Source organism: Alosa sapidissima, chromosome 19 (genome assembly GCF_018492685.1).
Source record: "Alosa sapidissima isolate fAloSap1 chromosome 19, fAloSap1.pri, whole genome shotgun sequence".
NCBI classification, from domain to species: Eukaryota; Metazoa; Chordata; class Actinopteri; order Clupeiformes; family Clupeidae; genus Alosa; species Alosa sapidissima.
The window spans coordinates 21,079,948-21,099,980 of record NC_055975.1 but is presented as its reverse complement, the minus strand read 5'-3'; the positions used below and the strand labels follow the sequence as shown (position 1 = coordinate 21,099,980).

The window sequence follows — 20,033 nt, the reverse complement described above, 5'->3', positions numbered from 1 at the left end:
TTGCGTAACAGACAAGACCCACACTAAACCCACTGCTCCCCCCGAAAATGCATTTGTCCGAGGCTTTTCAATTTTCAGCATAATTAAATTGTCACAAGAGGGGTCAAGATACTCTTTCACATTAGCCTATAACATTTTGGAATACAAACCATTTTGACACAAATTATCCAATTAAAAAGCGGACGCTTGCCAAATGTTTGACAATACAATGAACAGATTAATTTCAAGGCTATACAGTGCTATAATTAGAATGTGTATTCTCTCCATACTTTTTAAAAAGCCATTGCAGAGTGTGTTGGGGCCATGCAATCTGGCCAAGTGTATTTCAAATATAGATCCTACAAACTGGCCTCTTTGCAGAACAGCTCCCCCAGTGATCACAGTCATTTGTATACATAATTTGGGAAAATTGGCTATTTCTCTCCTTTTTTTGTAATTGTTGCCTTGCCACCAATAGCTATTGTGGCAGTGCATTATTTTTGGGAGACTATACACTTGTCTCTCCTGTCTCAACTCATGGCTCCAGGGAAGGAATGACCCGCATGCGACCATTTCTCAAATGCAATGGGCTACTTTAACAAAAAACAAAACAAAACAAAACAAAAAAAAAACTGCAGGTAATCCACAGGGCTGCTGTAGGATGGGTCTGTCGGCAAGATAAAAGTCTGCTTCTCTGCTGGTAGCTTCAGTATAAGTATAAGTATATATACTTTTTTGATCCCGTGAGGGAAATTTGGTCTCTGCTTTAAATCCAATCGGTGAATTAGTGAAACACAAACAGCACACAGTGAACACACAGTGAGGTGAAGCACACACTAATCCCGGCGCAGTGAGCTGCCTGCTTCAACGGCGGCGCTCGGGGAGCAGTGAGGGGTTAGGTGCCTTGCTCAAGCAACCGGCAACCCTCCGTTTACAAGTCCAGAGTGCTAACCGGTGGGCCACGGCTGCCCCATCATAGGGACACATCAGGTTTTGCGGTGAATGGAAAAAGAAAAATAGTAAACAGATCGCTCCTCACAAGGCATTTGCAATTCTTCCACAATAACTTGTAATTGGTTGTGCCTGACCCAAGCATCTGCTGCAACATAAAACCGTATTCAGGAGCAACGTAAAAGATGTGTTTAGTGTATTAGGTGTGTGACGCAGGCTTCAAGATGTGATCCGTGCCGCACAGATACGCTCTTTCAGTCACATAGCCTCTTCACAGTACACAGTTTGCTGCCGCACTTCTGTAAATACCAGCCCGTCTTCAACTCCATTCCGATGGCTACAGGGAGTTCATATCAGTGGCTAGATCCCTGTAATGTCACTGGAAGCCATTTTGTTGCCTGGCAGGTATTGCTGACACTTGGCACTGTGCCGCGTGGCACTCTCCACATACCTTTAAGGGCCACAGACGCACCCGCCATGCCTACAATGGGCTACCAAAGCGCACCCAGTTACAGCGAGCCAGATTTCTTTAAAAGATAGTTAGGCTGCTCACGAGGAAGTCTCCCCTCACTGTCTCTCCCTTTTTCACCTCCTCTCTCTCTATCTCTCTCTTTCTCTCTCTCGCTCTACTGCAGTATCCCCCCTTCAAACCCTGTGTCACCGTGTGCAGACAGGCATTTCATAATGATGGAGCACTCGGACTTTATCTCAGCACGGGAACAAATTGCTTTCTGATAAGAATGGAGAAGCTGTTTACTCGAACTAGCCATTTTCTATGCTCTACTGTCATTTTTTAAGGCTCTGGGCCGAGCTATATCTCCTTTTCCTTCTTTTGCTTTCTTTTCTTTTCTGCTTTAACCTCCACTTTTTTCTCTTTTGTTTCTCAGCTCCAAGAGCTGAGTTGAACGACAGTTTGGGACACCGAAATCTGGAAAAATCAGTGGAATGTATAGCAAAGAAAAAATAGCCATGATCAGACTTATATAGGAAAGTAAAAAGAGCCATAAAAAGCCTTGTGAGGGGTCAGTTAATATGTCAACACTGCACACCCAGTGTCTCCCTCTCAGAATGAAGAATTACTTCATCAGCATGGGCCTGTTCATTGTCCACATGCTCAATGTACTATATTCTGCTGATGGTTAGTCTAATGATACCACTTGATCATGCAGTTTTAGGCACTTAGCACTATTTCTCTACTTCCTTCACCAATGAGTATTAATGAGGTGTTACATGATGCTAGTGCGTGCCAAGCAGAAATCACCTTGACTTTTGGACAAAAGATGGATTACTGAGGTCCAAATCACAACTGTTTCAGCTGGAGTCACAAAATGGCCAACATAAACTGTCATGTGTGTATAATAGCCATTTAACTGCCTCAGCAATTACCTGCTCTCTCCACAAAAGTAATGATGTTCTTTGTCGTATCCCTCTAAGCTTGATTCAATCTTTAGTGATTTCTGAGTCTAACTTGCATTCCCATCTATCAATTCCATAAAACCAGATTCAGATGAAAGGCTTACAACTGTCAACTGACACACCATTGGGGCAGTAAAATTGCCGATGCAGATTTTTTGTTTACGCTTTCCTGTGAGTATGTGCACCCAGAGGCCCGTCATCTGCTGCCTGTTCCATTCCTGGCTGTTTGTGTCTCTGCCCAAATGCACAGTCCCCGGGAGATTCCTCTGAGGAAGGTGATCAATCACGTTAGCAGGTGTCTAAAGCTCAGCAATATGAGTGGATTCTGAAGTCATATTATGGGCAATCCCTAGAGACACACAGCCCTACTGGAATATCTCGTTCATAAAGCACATTGCTGGTAGGTGCGGGCTTGTATTGTACAACACAGAAGCTGTGAGTTCTTAACTATAAAGTATTGTTTCCAAATGCAGTTATCCATTGCTGCCAAGGGGTAAGATCTATATTGGTGGAGAACCTGGAATTTCACCATAAAAGAAAACCGAATCTAGGGTAAATTAATATTGTTTCATTTATTGTAATTTACTCTCTCACACACATATTAGGCTATGTCAGTCCACCTTAATCATTACATTCAAAATGGAATAGAATATGTATAGTACACATACACACACGCACACACACACACACACACACACACACACACACACACACACACACACACACACATACACACAGTATTTTATGCCCTTGAGGAAACAAAGATGTTTGTTCTCCATTCCAGTTAGTTCATTGTCTGCTTTGCTTTGGGGTAAAAAGGTTAACTGTGAATCACAGAGACTCAAACAGAAGTTCTTCAACAACACGAATGATAAATATACAGGTCCCGAATCTTGAACCTCGGCAATGGCATCTATTAACTATAGCCTGACAGAACAATAAAGCATGGTTATCTGTGGTCTCCTCTTCCATCTCACTATATTGTTGTCTTTAGCATCTGTGTCTGAAAACTGCTGCAGCAAATATACCAGGACATGCAAATATGAGCTACTCACTAGCGTAGCCATAAGGTGCATAATGATTTTATGTAGTCTGTTCAGCTTCCACAAGGGCCAATGAACATTAGGGCTATTCCACCTTCATAAAGGTAATGGGCTTTACTTTAAATGATCACTCTTTTCAGCAGTAGGCCTACTTGTTAACTGGGAAGCTATGACTGGTTTAGTTTCTGCTTAAAACCTTCAAAAGACTGTAACCTACAGTCTTAGACAAATTTCCAGTAATCCAGAAAATCTTAAACTATGCAGTATTGGCAATTTCCTTACTGTTTTCTCAGTTTTTGCTTCTTTTTCGCTGGCTCTGTCATGACGAATGTCTGAGAAACTCCATCGCTACCTTTTTCTAGCCGGTGCCTGGCGGGTATGTGTATTTGAATGCAGTAAAGCAATTTGTTACACTCGCATGGACGGATTAGGAACTTTTGGGCCCCTGGGCACAGATGTATTAAGGGCCCCCCACTAATTGTCGCATATGTGGGAGGGGGATTTGTTTGATGTGATTTCCTGTATGCTGGTGCATTTTGGGGATGGCCAATACTAAATTCAATCAGATTTATAGCGTACATCCTGATTTGTTAATATTGAGGCAATGTTTCCATGCAAAGGCTTGGGCTTCAGGGCTTCAGGGCCCCTTGACCCCTTGGACCCCTGGGCCTGGGCACGGTAGGCCCTAGCAGTAATCCATCCCTGTACTCTCGTTATACTTCCTGACACTGAGGCCATCGGCCCGCCGGCCCACAGTTGCAAGGGTGGTTTTTCCGCTCACAGGCGCTAGGGGGAAGCAAGACGGCCACCATTCAACCCGAAAAAAGTCATATAACCATTCCAATGACTCTGAAGCTGTTAAATGAAGGTAAATTAAGCTAAAAAATGTGCATATTAAACTAAAAAACCTGCATAGTGTGCCTTTAAAAGCAAAGCTAACCATCAGTTGAATGTCCAAGAAAACACGTCGACAATGCATCATCTTGTAGTATACAGAAAATTTAAAGAATTTGTTCAGGTATGTAAACCAATGATTTTAGCATTGCCTTGGCCTCAAAGACAGAGCCTCAAAGCACCTCAATTTTAGCCCACGTTAATTAGTTGCAAACACAGCACTCCAGATGCTTGAGACACTGGCTCTAGTAAATGGGAAATCTATCTGCAGCTTTTTGCAGCCCATGCTTTTTGCATGTGCCTACACGGAGAAAGCTATTTGTGGAATTGAATCCCCCTGGGTGTTTTTCGGCGGACCCTTGGATCTGTTGTCAGCTGTCAATAGATAACTGGAGAATGGGGCAGGTACCTGCATCCACTGGTGATCTATCTCCAGGCCTGCAACACTGCCAACCCACAGATCCCTGACACTGGACCAAATCGATATCCTAATTCATGAGCAGAACACGCATTCACCTGCATATAGACCCTTTCAACAATAAAAACAAAAACAATGCTTGAACGTTCTATCTGGGCCCCAATCTACTTCCTCTGCATTAAGATAACATATGGAATGTTAAAAAGGAAGTCTTGTGGGGCCAACTATGATGCTGATAATGGAACTCTCTTGAAAGGGTCTATGCAGTACGTATGACTGTGTGACACGCCGTTCCACTTTAGGTAACAGCCAATCAAATCTGACCTCCCTGCACCTATTCGTCTTCCCTGCTGGCGTTGCGGCGACGATGGGAAGAAGGATGAAGAGAGGCCAGTGCGCTTAAAGAGGATTTGTGACTGACCCACCCTGGAGAAAATCAAACCATACTGAATTACAAAAGCACTTCAGGTGTAGGCTACTCCTCAGGTTGTTTTCTGAAAGTCACTGTGACATTTTTGCACTAGCTCGCCCACCAGAAAAATACATCTCAACTGGATTAGCATAATCTTGAGAACATGCTTTGGCCAACTGTAGTGCTAATACCAATGGTCTGTCATTAAGTACTACTTTGAAACTTGCTTTCACTCCTGCGTTTTTCTTTTCATTGCAGCTTCATATATGTCTGGCTTCTTTGGTCTAGACCAGTGGTTCTCAAATGGGGGTACGTGAAGGCACTCCAGGGGGTACGTGAGATTTTAAAATATACATATATTTAAAAAGTAAAATCCATGCAAAAATACTTTAAAAACAATTACTTAATAATATTTTTAAGAAAAATATAAGTTCATAAAATTAATTTTATATTTCAGTAGGCTATTCAATTTCATTATCCTAAAAACGGATGGTTCAGGATGGTTCGACCCAACCTGTCACATGCCACCCGCCATCACCTGTCAATCACTGTCTCAACTCAAACGATGGAGTCGTGGTTGAAGCATAGCGGTAATTCTTGTGCGCTGGTTAGGGGGTACTTGGCTGAAAAAAATATTTCACAGGGGGTACATCACTGAAAAAAGGTTGAGAACCACTGGTCTAGACGAGTCATTATTTCCTGTGCAAACATCTTTTACACATTATTTTGCAGCAGCCTTTTCAGATCACTCTTTCCTCTCCTCTGCTACTCAAGATCAAACATTTCAAATATGATTTTTAAAAAACTAAAAAAGCCTTGAAAACAAAAAACATTCTGACATAATAAGATAAGAGTTGTCAGGTAAAGGGTATACATATGGTTCAGTTTGTGAAATTATTTGTCATTAGCCACTGTTCTCATGGTACAGAAGAGCCGTCTCGAGTCTGTGGCTGGGAGGACTTTGAGGCTGAAGGTCTTCACCTCTGGGCCCCACATCCCCCTCGCTCCCAAACCTCTGTCCACTCCATTACAGCCCTGAGAAACTCACTGGCAGTAGCAAGCACAGGTCAGTGTGGTCACTCACGGATCATGTCTCGATACAGCAGTCCACTGGGCTTTGGTTCATATTTCCCCCTCTCTTCAGCATCAGCGTTTGTTTTTCTTTGTCCTCTCTGTGTGATGATGAATGTGCTGACCTGGTGGTGGACTCGGCTTCACACTTTCAATAAACCCATGGAACTCTCACGAGGCACGACAGAACTGCATGTCTGGTGTAATATCAGGCAAGACAAAGCCAGAATGTCTCAGAACATTTCTCAGAGTGGCGGCAGAAGTCTGTTACATCTATTGCATGGGCACCATATGGATTGTGATTGTTGACGCAAGACCTTGATCATGCATATCAACACATGACTCTCTGCTTTGAAATACCAAACAATTACTTTGACGTCACGTGCAGAGAAAAATACTGTAAAGTATATTTAGTATGATACACAAGGTTCTTTCTTTAGTGCAGTGAAAACAGGTGAATGTAAAAGTAAAAATGTAAGGTAACAATCTGCAGGAGGCAGGACACAGGAAACATTTACCCCAGTGTCACTGCATAACTTTAACAAGAACCATGTGAGAAATCTATACATACACACATAATATTATGTACACTTGGGCTCAGCCTGAGGGGGTGAAGTTGCTCTACTTGCTTTCATCAGTCCCCCCTCACAGACACAAGCTTCTTGCTTCTCTCTTCTTGCAGGACATAAGAACACTATGCCTTTCATGTACCACAGCGCTCCCCTGGCGCCAGACCAAAATTAATTGTGATCTAGTTAGACAACTTTTGGTCCGCTTCCGGTCTCATTAAGAGTCTCTCCTGCGCTGTCTCTTTGACGTGCAGCTCGAATAAAGCATCCTCCGCCGATGTCAAAACATTTCAGGATTCACATCCCTGTGTGCGCTCTTATTCTCTCTCTCTCTCTACTTCTCTCTAATAACTCTGTCCTAATGTCTCATCACACTGTTTTAGCTCCAGGCAAGTTGTTGGGAGTCTCGTTTTTAATGATAACTCCGAACAGTCCCCAGGATTCTTCTAGAATATCAAAATGGAAGGTATCACACACAGTAAGATCTAGGATCCATCACATTGTGAATTGTTCATTGGTTAACAACCTTGACTTGTCTATGTAGACCAAAACACTAAGTTGTGCACAAAACGGAATACTGTTCTAGTCAGTGGATAAAATACACCTTGAATGAATAAGATAGTTATAGATAACATTTTTGTTCTTTTTACCAGCATGGTGATGGCTATGGTTAATAAAGGTGAATCAATGGACATTAGTGTATTGTTTTATGAATAATTTCCCCTTAAGCACATTGAATTACCCGTGTATTAAATGTGCTATAAATAAACTTGCCTTGCCTATTTGGAACAGCCTAGCAGCAGTCGAGGCTTCTCCAATTTTATGTGAGCAATTCAACAGTGTGTAGATGGCATCAAAATTCAGTAGTGGGTGTACTGTGAGCATGAGTTGATTCAATTAGAATCATATCCACTTGTGTTTGACTCCCTCACACTTCGCCTAGCTTATCCTGTGTTGTAAAATAATTGTCTGCCTCAACCGCTTTCAGTGTTTCTGTCAGAAATAGCTCCTAATCAGCATGTTTATTTCATTGTTACAGCCTAAACAATCCTCTTGCCATGTGCAGTGGTGTGCAGTTTACAGTACAGTGGACAAAAGGATTTTACCCACCCCCTGAAAGTCTGGTACCAGTTTGGTTCCCCAGTTTGGTTTTTTTTACATGACACACCTTATCATGCAACCAAATGACAGACAGGCACATAAAATGTCTAATATGCACAGGATAACACAATATCACGAGGCCCGCATATGTTGCACAATTGCCTTCATAACAATAGAACAATTCCACTTCTGCAACTGTGACAGTTAGCTGATCATTTGGAGGAGGATAAGAGTTGTTCATGGGAAGGAGTGGAGAACTGACATCATAAACAGAGGGGGGTGGGGTACTGTTGCTGAAGTTTGGTTATGTTTCATGTGAGAGTACTGCCCTCTAGGGGTTGTTTTGAAAACTAAATCTACACTAGACTCTGTATGTGCTAAAGTGGGGGTGGGGGACTATGTCTAGCTGGCATACATACTTTTGTGCTAATATATGATTTTATGATCCAAATAACACCCCACACAACTAGTCATTTAAATTAACTCAAATTTCCTGATTTAAACAAACTTTATTAACATGCTTTATTTTGTAATTGCCAAAGGAATACTGCAGCAGAACAGAACAGCAGAATTACTATCAAACATAACAAAATAGACAATATGGGAAAAAACTAAAACTGATACAAAACCTGAGTAAAGCATGTACAATCACAAAAAATCACAAAGACAGGCGGCCTTATCTGTCGGTTCACCTGAAAGAACCACATGGACTCTGTAGTCTGTCAGGACCTGGAATCTACACAGGAGTTCTGAAGAGATGGGGCTGTGGCTACTACGACCATCCAGAAACACCAGACGCTTCATTTGGTGCATCTCTCCAAGCCTCAGTAAGTCCCTCCCAGACATACCGAAGGATCTAAGATGTTTGGAACAATAGATATAAAGATACAATAGGTTTAACAAAACCTAGTCAATTAATAGACTAATAATAGACTTAATACAAACAAATGCATTTTTGAATAATAATGCTGAGCTGGACGGAATTTAAAACAAATGCAAACGACTAAATAATACATATTACGCTTTTACTGATTTGCTGTTTTGCAAGAACTGATATTGACAAAGTCAAAGTCTGCTATTGGGAAAATTGGGTCATTCCATATCAAATCAGATAGAATCCAGGAAAATGGTTGCTGCACTGTCTCAGATTTTGCTCTGAGTTTGTCTATATAAAATATAAGTTACATTACATAATTAAGCAATATGGCATGAGTGGCAGATATTGCCATGGCTATGATTCGGCCACCGGCATAACACCAGAGGCCAAGTGGCACAGGTAATCCCAGCCATGATGATATCTAGTAGTAAAAGTGCATAAAGCAACATGGCACTCGTGATCGTGGTACTGGCAGCACGGGCTCTGCATTTGGGCTTTGCATTTATCCCATCCGTGAATTAGTGAAACACTGGGTGTTCTAGTGAGGGGTTAGGTGCCTTGCTCAAGGGCACTTCAGCCGTTCCCACTGGTCGGGGATCGAACCGGCAACCCTCCGGTTCCAAGCCTGAAGCCCTAACCAATAGGCCACAACTGCCCACTTTTCTCACTCAAATGTGACTTAATAAAATCGCTGCTCTCTCGCTTTGAATAAATGGAATGTTTGCATCGGACAATTCAATGCAAAATGCTGAGTGATTACTAGCTTTAAAATGAGTCAATTTAGAATATGAATTGTACAATTGAATATGTTAGCAAATATATTGATATTTGGTGGCGGCGTATAAATAATGTATAACAAAAAGAAGCCATCCGATATATTGCTGTATCAATATTTTGTCCCACGAGTACAAAGTGCCAATGCTGTACATTCATAAATAAAAACAGTTAATTACATTGTTATACCCATGCATAATATTTATCTAATATGTATATCTGGAACAACACTGACACTGTTTCACACTAACACGTACACTAAGTGTCCATACAATGAGATACTTCAACATAGATTTTCATGTTCCTAATACTAACCCCACATACCATTGTATGTCTTTTTACTGAAAAAAGCAACATCCCCTTGTTTAATCTTTATTAATATATTAATATATGAATGCTCATTATTTGTAGACCTCAAATATTGGCACAACATTAATAAAATATTGTATCTCAAAAAATATTAATGATTGATACTAAATGGACACAAAATATTAAGTTTAATTATAATATCCCTAATACAAGTCTCTTTTGCAGTTCCCCCCACCAAATCTCTTACATAAAATCAATGAGCATGCTAAACAAACTTTTAGTGGTTCAGTCAAAGTAAGAGCATGTGTGTCTTCCATACTACAAAGATTGGACTGGCTACCAATAATACTTTTTAATATATTAATGCCTAAACGTGGCTTCCCAAATTATGTGCTTTTCAATATCAAGAAAATGAAATAATCTCAAGGGCTAAAAAATGGGATTTGAACAGAAATATTTTACAGGCATTGATTGTTGGGACCCACTCATGATGGAGACAAAGAAGTTACTTTTTTGAGACAGTGCAGCTACAATCTTATCTTATTTGACATGGAATGACCCCATTTCTTAAATAAGCACTGATGCTCACCTGATTTTCAGAGTTTGTAACTGAGGGAAAAGCCTTGGGATCTCAACTATTATGATGTCGCCTTTGAAATCAAATGGATCGTAGTGTAGGTGTTGTAGGTCTGGCACTTTCTTTGCAGCCAGTGCCATAGCCCCTGGTCGCATCATCATACCAGTTAGAGACAAAGTTCTCAAAGTCCTTGGCAAAGAGGTAGCATAGCCACGGAATGGATGACCGTCTGGAAGAGTAAAACAGAAAGTCTTTATTGCAGTTGTGATTAGATTTCATTTGATTGAATATAATTACTCACTTTTTTATGTTTATGGTGATAGCCTAGTAGCCTACTTGTAGACTCTAAATATTACCAAAAAACACATTGAGTATACAAGACTAGAAAGATGACTATCTGGACTAAATGATAATATCACTAATGAATTACTAAACAGTAAACACAACTAGTGACAAAGGCCATGACAACATTGTCTTCGGTAGATCACTTTTGCTGAAGCATCAACTAAGTTAACTGTACAGATCTCTGGTTCTGTTACTCACTCATAACAGTAAGCTCTGTGAGGTGGGTTAGACTCTTCAGCCATGATCTCAGGTGGCTTCGCCCTTTGTCCCTGCGGTCATACTTCACTGTCAGACTCTCTAGAAAGGGCAGATGGTCCAGAGCCACAGGTGACAACATGGGATCCATGTAGTTCAGAAGCTCAAGGCTTGTGAGACCATTTTTTCCATTGTGTAGATCTTAAAGGAAGAGTTTGATTGATGATTACCACACACACAATTACCATGTTGCTTATAGGCTATGTTAGTGGGGCAGTGTATACATAGCCAACAGGGTATTTCTAAGGTAAACAAATAAAAACCATTGCGCTGATCCTAAATCACTTCCATTTGGGGGTTTGGGACCTTTTTCAGGCTACTCACCTGGTGAACCCAAAGCTTCTCCGGACAAATTCAAGTAGTCGTCAGGGAGAGCCTGACCTGTCCACATTCTGAGAGAGAGGTGTTTAAGCTTGGGTAAGCTCCTCAACAAGGCGTGGAAAGTCTGTTTGGGAATGGGATAGCGACCCTCGTGAAGACGTAGTGATGTAAGGTTGCTGAGTTGAGATATGGCATTCATAAGCTCTGACCTGACGGAATCGAAGATGAAGCAACACACTGAAAGTTGCTCGAGCTGTGGCAGCAATGTCAAGCTCTTAGCCAGACCAGATGAATCGCATAATAAACGGACGACCAACGTTTTTAACTCCCTCAAACTGCTTAGATTCGTCAGGACATCTGAGTCAACTTTAGATAAATCTACTATAACAGACCTGAGCCATGGTAAGGAGGTAACAATCTTTTTCCACTCTTTTTCATTGGCATCGTCCACGATGACACTAGCCAACATCCTGCAACGTAGAGTCTTCCAGAAATTAGCCTTATACGACTTGAAAGTTCGAAGAGCAATGGTCTCGTTCTTCCAAAGAGAACGATGGTCTACCAGCCGCTTGAAATATGTGCAGCAAGAACGAACGTTCAATTTGTCTGACTTTGAAAGATACTTGAACACTTCCATCCATATTTCTTCTGGTAAACGAAAAACAGCCATGTGACAGTCGATAAGTAGCATTGCCTGAGAGAAGAAACTGTACAAACATCTCCCCTGTTATCTGCCGGGCAATCGGAATATCGTGTTAAATATCACATATTCCAGTCACTGTCAACGGCTGTAGGCGAAGAGAATGGAGACTATCAATGCATGGCTCTCAAGCATGCTCACCCACCAGTCCACACTTCAACACCCTGCACCGTGCACTCTGCATACACGGCCTGCCCGCACCAGCAGTACGCACCAGGCATGCGCCAATCGCTCAGCAGTAGGGGCGCCGGTCAATGACGTTTACATTACGGAAGTGACACACTCAAAACATATGCGCGAACAAAATTCAAATTTCCACGGTGGTCCGATAGCATAGGATTCTTAGTTATATGACTAACTAAGTACAGAATATTTGTATGTGACATTTAGACAGTTCGTTAGATTCAGATACATTTGATTTTATTCAAATCTTTCGAGACAATTTCGAATAATCGAGCTATCGTTTAGCGTGTTGTTGCCTAGCATATTCTACTATGATAGGGGAACGTTATGCTAGCTAGCCTCGCAGCCAGATATCTTATATATCCAACTAGTTACGTGTGACCTAACTGTACAAAATATCGGATAGGCGAATTTTGGTTCAAATAGACTAGGATTAAACCTAGTTTGTTAGCTTTTGTATTCTATGTCTCTAACAATTACATATTGTATGTAGCTAACTTAATGTTAGCCTTTTCCAGGCTACTTTATGTTCGCTATCTGGCTATCGTTAACTTAGCTACCTTGGAGAACATATTTTACCCGTCTTCTTAGACCCCAATAAGTATAAATTATCAGGTAGCTATGTTTCTATCTCCGTCTAAATGCAACATTTACCGGGCCCATGATCCGGCTTACTATGAAAGTGTGCCCCGACACACAGCGCAAGTGTACACTCCTGGGAAAGACTCGGCCAAACAGAAAAGCGTGTCTCTTAATGGCAACAGACAGTCTTCGTTGAGGATGGGATTGTTACATGGAAAAGGAGTGTTCAACTCCACATCCTGCGAGGATGCAAGTCCAGACCTCACTTGTGGACTCAGCTGTATCGTCGACAACGGGAGAGCATCATATTTGGAAACCTCTATCCACCCAGCAGTAACTGCTCTCAGAGAAACTGGTGTCAATAAATGCGAATCCCCGGTAAAGATCTTTGCAAGAATGAAAGCCAAAGTGTCAAGCCATAACACCCCTTTTAAGAGCACCGTTGTACATGAAGACCGAGTACCAACACACAGGATCTTACGGGATGAAATGAACTTCAACATGATGGAAATTGAGCAATACCCACCCTCCGTGGATGACACGGATGCATTCACCCTTTCCCCACCAAATTCTCCAGGAGAATCTCCAGCATCTGAGGTGAACAATTGCGAGTCGGATGCGGAGTTCCATCGGGGTCATGAAAATGTCAAGGTTATGAGCCGATCCACTCCAGCTGAAAGTTCGGATTCGGTAGAACCAGTTGTAGCCGATGCTACTGTTGATGAGAGTCCAGCAGCTAGCAGGAGCAGTAAATCGAAGTGCACTCCAAACGGTGAGTTCACTGACATTTTGTATAGGCCTACATCATCATCAGGTCATTACTTACCTTGATTGTCAGTTCCAAATATTTCTTTGTCCCTCACAGGATGTTATGTTTTGTTGGACAAGCTAGCAGTTATGCAGTCTCCAGCAAAAATATTTGCCTTGATGAAAAAAGAAGAGAGGCGTCCTCTGAAAACAAATGGTTTGAACCAAACATCGAAAAACAAAGGTATGTTTGGATTTTCTCCAACACTGCAGATTAGATGTCCATTTCAGTGCAATATAATGTATGTAGGTTTCACTGTCTAAATTGTTTTAAATTGAAGTTCATTTTCAAAGATGTATGTGTGCGACAACAGTATTTTCATATTTGAATTGGGATAGTTCCTCTCAATGTACACTGGATCTTTTGTTTACAAAGAGGGCATAGTACTTGCTTGGGGAGTCTGCTTAACAACTTTAATTGCATACCTGTAAGCACACTGTGAAAATGTTTACCATCCCTTTTGTTTTCATTAGAAAATGTCAAGGCAATTGAGCCCTTCATGGAACTGCCTATGGATGAAACCCATATCCATAGCCGTGTGGATGTAGCCTGCAGTGACAGGCCCGTGTTTGCCAGCCAAAGAGAGAACATCAGCAATACTCCTTTGCCGAAGTTTGCCAAAGGAAAGCGCAGGGTTTTCTCCACACAAGCTTGTGCTCCAGCACCGGCTCAGTGTCTGGATGACTCCGTACTCCTGGGCTCCCCACGTCTCACTATTCCCCAAAAACAGAGTGTGAACATTAAGCTCCAGAGTAACTCTGAGAACCAAGACCCAAGGATGGTGAGTTCACGCAGGTCAATGACAGGTCAATGAATTTTGTTCATGCCATTCAGTTACAAACCGTTGAATATTGACTGACCCTGGGTTCATTTATTCGTCATATACAGATTGAAGGGATTCAGCTAAAGCATTGGGTCCTGAAGCTGAGTGATTCTAAACTTTTTGTTGATGGACAGAGAGTGTAAGTTGATTCTAGTATTTTATGACTGTGTGCGTGTGTGTGCATGCACTTATTCACCATAACTCAATTGGCAGGCCCAAATGTTACCAATAACAAGATCACTGGTTTTAATGCATAGGGAGTACACACACAGATTAACTGCATATCTTGCACAGTGAATGCATTTGAGTGCATTTGTAATAAGTATTGCAGTGAGTTTCACTAATTCACGGATTGGGATAAATGCAGACCAAATTTCCCTCACAGGATCAAAAGAGTATATATACTTATACTTACTTATATATATGATTTCCGTTACTTGTTTTCAAGTGCTGTCAGCTCTAGTTTGCTTAACCTGTTTTCTTTTTACTTTTGCTTTACTCTTTCAGTGACAACAAAACACCCTGGCACAGCAACAGTATAGTTGAACGCATTGCAAGCAATGTCTTGAAAACAGTCTCTGGAAGCACTTATATCCTGGTTGGAAAAATGTCAACCAAATTGCCATCTGGTTAGTAGATTTTAATGAATAGTTTTAGTAGAAGGTTGAACTACTATGAGTATGAACTAATGAAAAGTATATTATAATGTGGGTTTCCAATTGGTTTCCTTTATCCATCCAGATTTGTAGGAATAACAATTGTGATTTTTTTTATTTTTTTTTATCTTCTCCCTTTTTGTAGGATTACCCAAGTGGTTTTTGAAAAAGTTTCTCTATGGCTTCCCTCAGATGTGGAAACAGTACCTCAACACATATCTAACAGAATCAAAGGGGTATGTTTTGTTGTGTCTTGTGACTGAGTCTGTCTTACCAGTGTTTGGTGAATTAGAATCAGCTTGTTGTAAGGATGGTTAATTCATTAGATGGTTTTACATTTCTGCTCTTGTCAATACATTTGTATGAGTCTGGAGAATGTCTTGATTTATGATATTGACTAGTCTTTTTGTTCTTACATCAGTTTAAGTCACAATGAGAGTCAAGAGAATTTTAAGCCTTCAAAGCAAAAGAAGCTGCCTCGGAAAGAGACCAAGCCAGAGAAGCTGGTAACCCCCAAGCTTACATGTAAGTAGAAATGGGATATGCATGTCCCACAAAGAACATTCTTACTAACAATATGCAAAGTAATAATTTTCAAGGAGCAGAGAATTAGAGAACTAGGTTTATGCTTTTTTGTTGTTGTTTAATGGGCGCCTATCCAGAAGAAGTGCTGGTTAAGTTGGAGGCATGGTATTACCACCTGTCGTAATCTTCTGCGTTGATATTCAAGACTGAGAGTTGCTCTGAAATGCTCCGCCCTCTTTGTTGTCCTTCAGACATGACCCCACCAGAGAGCTCACGAGGGGACAGCCAGAAGTTGTCCCGCAGTGGCCGTCTAATCAAACCCCCTCTGGAGTACTGGAAGGGGGGGCGGGTCGTCGTGGACAAGGACTTGAACGTCACTGTTCTTGAGGACTACTCTATAGTGCAGACGGTGAGCGATTGTATCTTTCTCTAGATTGTTTGCTCTCTAGAGTGGAGTGGCTTGTGCTGTACCAGTCTTTGTTGTTAGTTCATATTTGGGGGTGTAATCAACAGTATTGTTGGTATGACTAAGAAGACATTGCGATCCAATTAGCATTAACTAATATAGCATTAACTATATTTTTTGCACAGTTACATATTCAGTTACATACATGCTGAGTTTGCCCATGAACAATTGCATGTAAATGAATGTAGAAAAGGATGAAGTGATTAACTGAACTGAACTGAACTGATTACTGTTACGCTATTTCACACAGCCAACAAACAGAGAAGCACAAGAAAAGCCAAGCCAAAAGCAGAGCACAAAAAAATCCATAGTCACCCTAAAAGGTAATACTGCACTATTATATTTGATTATACTATTATCATTTTGAAAAATCAGGATATCATAATATTTGTTATAATATATGTTTTTGTTTTAAAATTCCTGTTCTTACAGAAACGTCTCCAAGCATGTCTAGCCAAGATGAGAGGGAGACCAGGCTAATTAGGAAAGCCAAGCCTTATCAGCGACCAGGGTGGCAAACTGACAAGACTCCATCCCAAACCCAGAAGAATTCTACCTTTGTAGTTCCCCAAACACGGGCAGCCAGTAGGAGATCAGCCAGTGCCTCACCGCCAACTGATGACACAGACACAGACACACCAGCTTTTCGCAACAGTGGTGAAGGTCAAACGAAACGTCGTCGCCCTGGAAGACCACCAAACCACCTTTCTGCAATCAGGTCTGATCAGACAGATACAGACACACAAGCTGTTCACATGGAAAGTGAATTTCAAACGAAACGTCGCCGCCCAGGAAGACCACCAAAGCACCAATCGGCAATCTGGTCTGAATCGACAGATACAGACACACAAGCTGTTCCCCACGAGGGTGAAGGTCGAGCGAAACCTCGCCGCCCAGGAAGACCACCAAAGCACCAATCGGCAATCTGGTCTGAATCGACAGATACAGACACACAAGCTGTTCACATGGAGGGTGAAGGTCGAGCGAAACCTCGCCACCCAGGAAGATCAACAAAGCAGTTCTTGTTGAACACAGACCAGCCTGTGCGCCAAAGTTCCCTCACCAGGTCCAAGAGAAGGAGCAGCTCTGCGGCCTCTCAGTCCCCCTCGGAAACGGAACAGCAAGTGATGGGGCCGCCGAAGTCCAGAGCAAGAAGAGGGCGTCGCAAAAACAAACCACCGGCAGTGGATGACAGTGCTGCAGATATCTCCAATGAGGACTTTGTGTCTGATAGAGACAGTGTCACGCGGAAGAGGAAACCTCAAGGCAAGAAGGGAAGTAAAAAAGATAATACCGAAGAAGTTAACGACAGCAAGTGGACGGATCAAGAGATGCAAAAACTTCACAAGTAAGTTATGCATATAATAAACACTTATGAGGAATTCAGTGTGTCTAAATACTTCAGTTTACCAGTGAATGCTTGTTGTTCTGTGTTAGAGATGACTGTCCCTGTAATCGAAAGTGAAATTATCTTTGACTTCACAAATACTGACCTGTTGTGTACAGGATTACTAGAGTAATGCCTAGTGTTTGTACTGGATTTCAGAACAAGCAGAAATGCATGCATGAGGTGCATTTGTCTCAGATGTCCTCATCTTTTTTTTTTGGCAAAAAGCTGCATGATCACAACAAAGACCAGAACTCAACAAAAGTCCTCTTATGTTCCTTGCTGATGCACCTGTTCTCTCCACAGGGCCATCAACTCCTTGCCCAAGTACTCTCCCACCTTCTGGGTAAATGTTGCCTTGGAGGTGGGCACTCGTTCTCCAGAGGAGTGCCAAGAGCAGTACTCTGCCCAGCAACAGAACTCCCACACCAGGTCCAGACAGAAGAAGCAGCCTCAGACCATTGAGGAACCAGGTATGAGAGGCCTCAGGGTAACATTTCCAAAACGATGGACATTATATTTTAACCAAGGACCAAACAAAGCACACCACACAATTTTTTATTTTTTTTTAGGGGCTGGGGGGGCGGGGGCGGTTTGTTTTGGTTATATATATATATATATATATGTGTGTGTGTGTGTTTGTGTGTTTCAAAGCATGTTTTTTGTGCTGCACACACAGATTTAAAAACACATGACATCATTTGCTGAATACCACTGCCGATATGTAACTGAAAATGATTTGCTTTGTGCAGCTAAGGAGATGCCTCAGATCACAGCCAAAGCTGGCACACTAAGAAGGAAACAGCAGATCCGCGATGTCTTGGACCACATACCCAAAGACGACCATGATGATATTTTCAGCAGCTCGCCTATGCAGAAAAGACTCAAGAAGGTATCACAGGATCGTTGTAGAGCTCACACCAACATAGTGATGTAACAATACCAGACATTGTTGGAGAGATATTAGGCATTGCTGATAGACAATTCATGTAGTGGTTGGTGCACTGTAGTTTTCTGTACTGATCCATTTCTTTTGATCTTGTGGTTTGAAATGAAGTTGCCCACGTTTTCGGACTGCGGAGATGGGGATCCCCTGGGTCAGCTGGCGAACCCTCAGACTCCCAGCTCCTCCAGCATGTTTGTGGGGGTTAAGACTCCAAAGTGTCTGCACATCAGCCCTGGCATGTTCCCCTCGATCAACAGGTACAGCTATGCACCTTTCCCATGTCGTCCCTAGGCCTATTTGTACAAGATTATTTTACATACGTTTCTGACCACATATCACAAAGGGTACTATCTACCAAAAAATTAATGATATACTCTGTATTATAGTTTTTTACACAATCATATGTCCTTATCATATGACCTTATCATGTCTATTTGGTTCTTTTATCAACTATGTTTTCCTACTCTTTCCTGCAAGGAATGACAACGACAAGTATGTCTTCCACTTCCAAAATAAAATGAAAAAGGGAAAAGGGAGAGGCACCAAGGCTAAAACACAGGTATGCTGATTAGAGTGTTGAGACTTCAGTGTGTGGTTCATGAAACTTGTAATTTTTGCATATCTTCATAATCAGATTATAATGTGTTTTAAGTGTTGCATGGTAAGTTTTATAGTCAAAAAGATCAGATTACATTGACAAGTCTGTTAGACATTGTGGTCCTTTGTGTTATTTACCACAGATTAAAAAACAGTCCTATTTGAAATAAATGAAGAGTTTGCCCCCCCCAAAGTATTTCAGTGGAACTGTAATTGGGTTATTGTTAATTGATTTATCTTTACTCAATCAAATAATATGACTTATTACTGTTCTCTCTTATTACTGTTATCAAAAATGGAGATATATAACGTTTTGAAACCAAACTCTTCAAATATATTAGTAGCCACATTACTAAGGATTGTCAATCTCTCATTTTTGTGTACAGTCAGACAAGAACTGCTCCCCTTCTCCTTCAGTGAAACGGACAGAGAAGACACGCGTTGGTATGTTAAATTAAGTTAATTTGTTGCATTTTAATATATTTGTGTGTCTGGATGTATTTATATGTTTGTTTTGTTTGTTTTTCCCTAGCGGAAGATGATTCCTTTGTTGTTTGGGAAATGTTCTCTCAGAAGGATGCTCCATCTTTACCAAATGAAGAAAGTGAGGAGGAGGACTACTATTTTTCTGATGCCTGAAATGCCATATTGTAGAAAGATTTTTTAAGAAAATATAGATGTAAATATGGTTATGAACCTTTTATAGGCAGATAAAATGTTTTTTTTTTTTTTTTTCGTTTTCTTCTTTTTAAACTGTTTTTAATGGACTCTGCAATAAATGATCAGTGTTTAACCAGTGTGTGCATCTTTCTTTGAAATATATTGTTATGGCTTTCCTTGCCATTAAATGTTTATTTTGTTTGTTTTAGCCCTACATGAAAGAAAATCATATAAGTTAAGTGTGATGGTCATTTGTTTGACATCCAGAACTATTAAAGTCTTGATAATAGGAGGAGGTGGAAATGAAATGTGGTTTTAATATCAGAAATTCAAAGTTGATGCACTGTATAAGAAAATACTGTAGCGTTTACAGCCATTATTAAATATT

The 20,033-nt window shown here is 41.2% G+C and overlaps 2 protein-coding genes across 3 annotated transcripts; one reads left to right on the top strand and one right to left on the bottom strand.

Annotated features, from left to right (window-relative positions):
- Window positions 1–8,357: 8,357 nt before the first annotated feature.
- im:7136021 (F-box/LRR-repeat protein 12) lies at window positions 8,358–12,264 on the bottom strand. Of its 2 annotated transcripts, XM_042071458.1 has the most exons (5): window positions 11,705–12,264; window positions 11,316–11,521; window positions 10,935–11,132; window positions 10,404–10,620; window positions 8,358–8,710 (listed from the first exon to the last, which is right to left on the bottom strand). In XM_042071458.1, exons 1-5 carry the CDS (start codon window positions 12,001–12,003, stop codon window positions 8,503–8,505), a joined length of 1,128 nt encoding a protein of 375 aa, XP_041927392.1. In that variant the 5' UTR covers window positions 12,004–12,264; the 3' UTR covers window positions 8,358–8,502. The 2 variants fall into 2 exon arrangements, with proteins under 2 accessions (XP_041927392.1, XP_041927391.1); XM_042071457.1 differs by having other exon boundaries at window positions 11,316–12,264.
- Window positions 12,265–12,327: 63 nt separating this feature from the next.
- mis18bp1 (MIS18 binding protein 1) lies at window positions 12,328–19,778 on the top strand. The gene is made up of 16 exons (XM_042071454.1): window positions 12,328–13,549; window positions 13,643–13,768; window positions 14,059–14,366; window positions 14,474–14,547; window positions 14,916–15,037; window positions 15,210–15,300; window positions 15,486–15,589; window positions 15,841–15,998; window positions 16,306–16,378; window positions 16,488–17,403; window positions 17,749–17,915; window positions 18,195–18,334; window positions 18,500–18,645; window positions 18,866–18,947; window positions 19,372–19,429; window positions 19,518–19,778. The coding sequence occupies exons 1-16, from the start codon at window positions 12,817–12,819 to the stop codon at window positions 19,622–19,624; spliced, it is 3,405 nt and encodes a 1,134-aa protein (XP_041927388.1). The 5' UTR covers window positions 12,328–12,816; the 3' UTR covers window positions 19,625–19,778.
- The last annotated feature ends 255 nt before the right edge of the window (window positions 19,779–20,033 follow it).

Bases quoted from the DNA above. Each gene is read 5' to 3' on its own strand.
- im:7136021 (XM_042071457.1), bottom strand. From the start codon at position 12,003: ATGCTACTTATCGACTGTCACATGGCTGTTTTTCGTTTACCAGAAGAA. The intron at 11,133-11,315 runs GTGAGTAGCCTG...TCTTCCTTTAAG, and splicing joins AGAAGCTTTGGGTTCACCAG to ATCTACACAATGGAAAAAAT. The intron at 8,711-10,403 runs GTGAGCATCAGT...CAAACATCTTAG, and splicing joins TTACAAACTCTGAAAATCAG to ATCCTTCGGTATGTCTGGGA.
- mis18bp1 (XM_042071454.1), top strand. From the start codon at position 12,817: ATGTTTCTATCTCCGTCTAAATGCAACATTTACCGGGCCCATGATCCG. The intron at 15,999-16,305 runs GTGAGCGATTGT...TATTTCACACAG, and splicing joins ACTACTCTATAGTGCAGACG to CCAACAAACAGAGAAGCACA. The intron at 17,404-17,748 runs GTAAGTTATGCA...TTCTCTCCACAG, and splicing joins GAGATGCAAAAACTTCACAA to GGCCATCAACTCCTTGCCCA.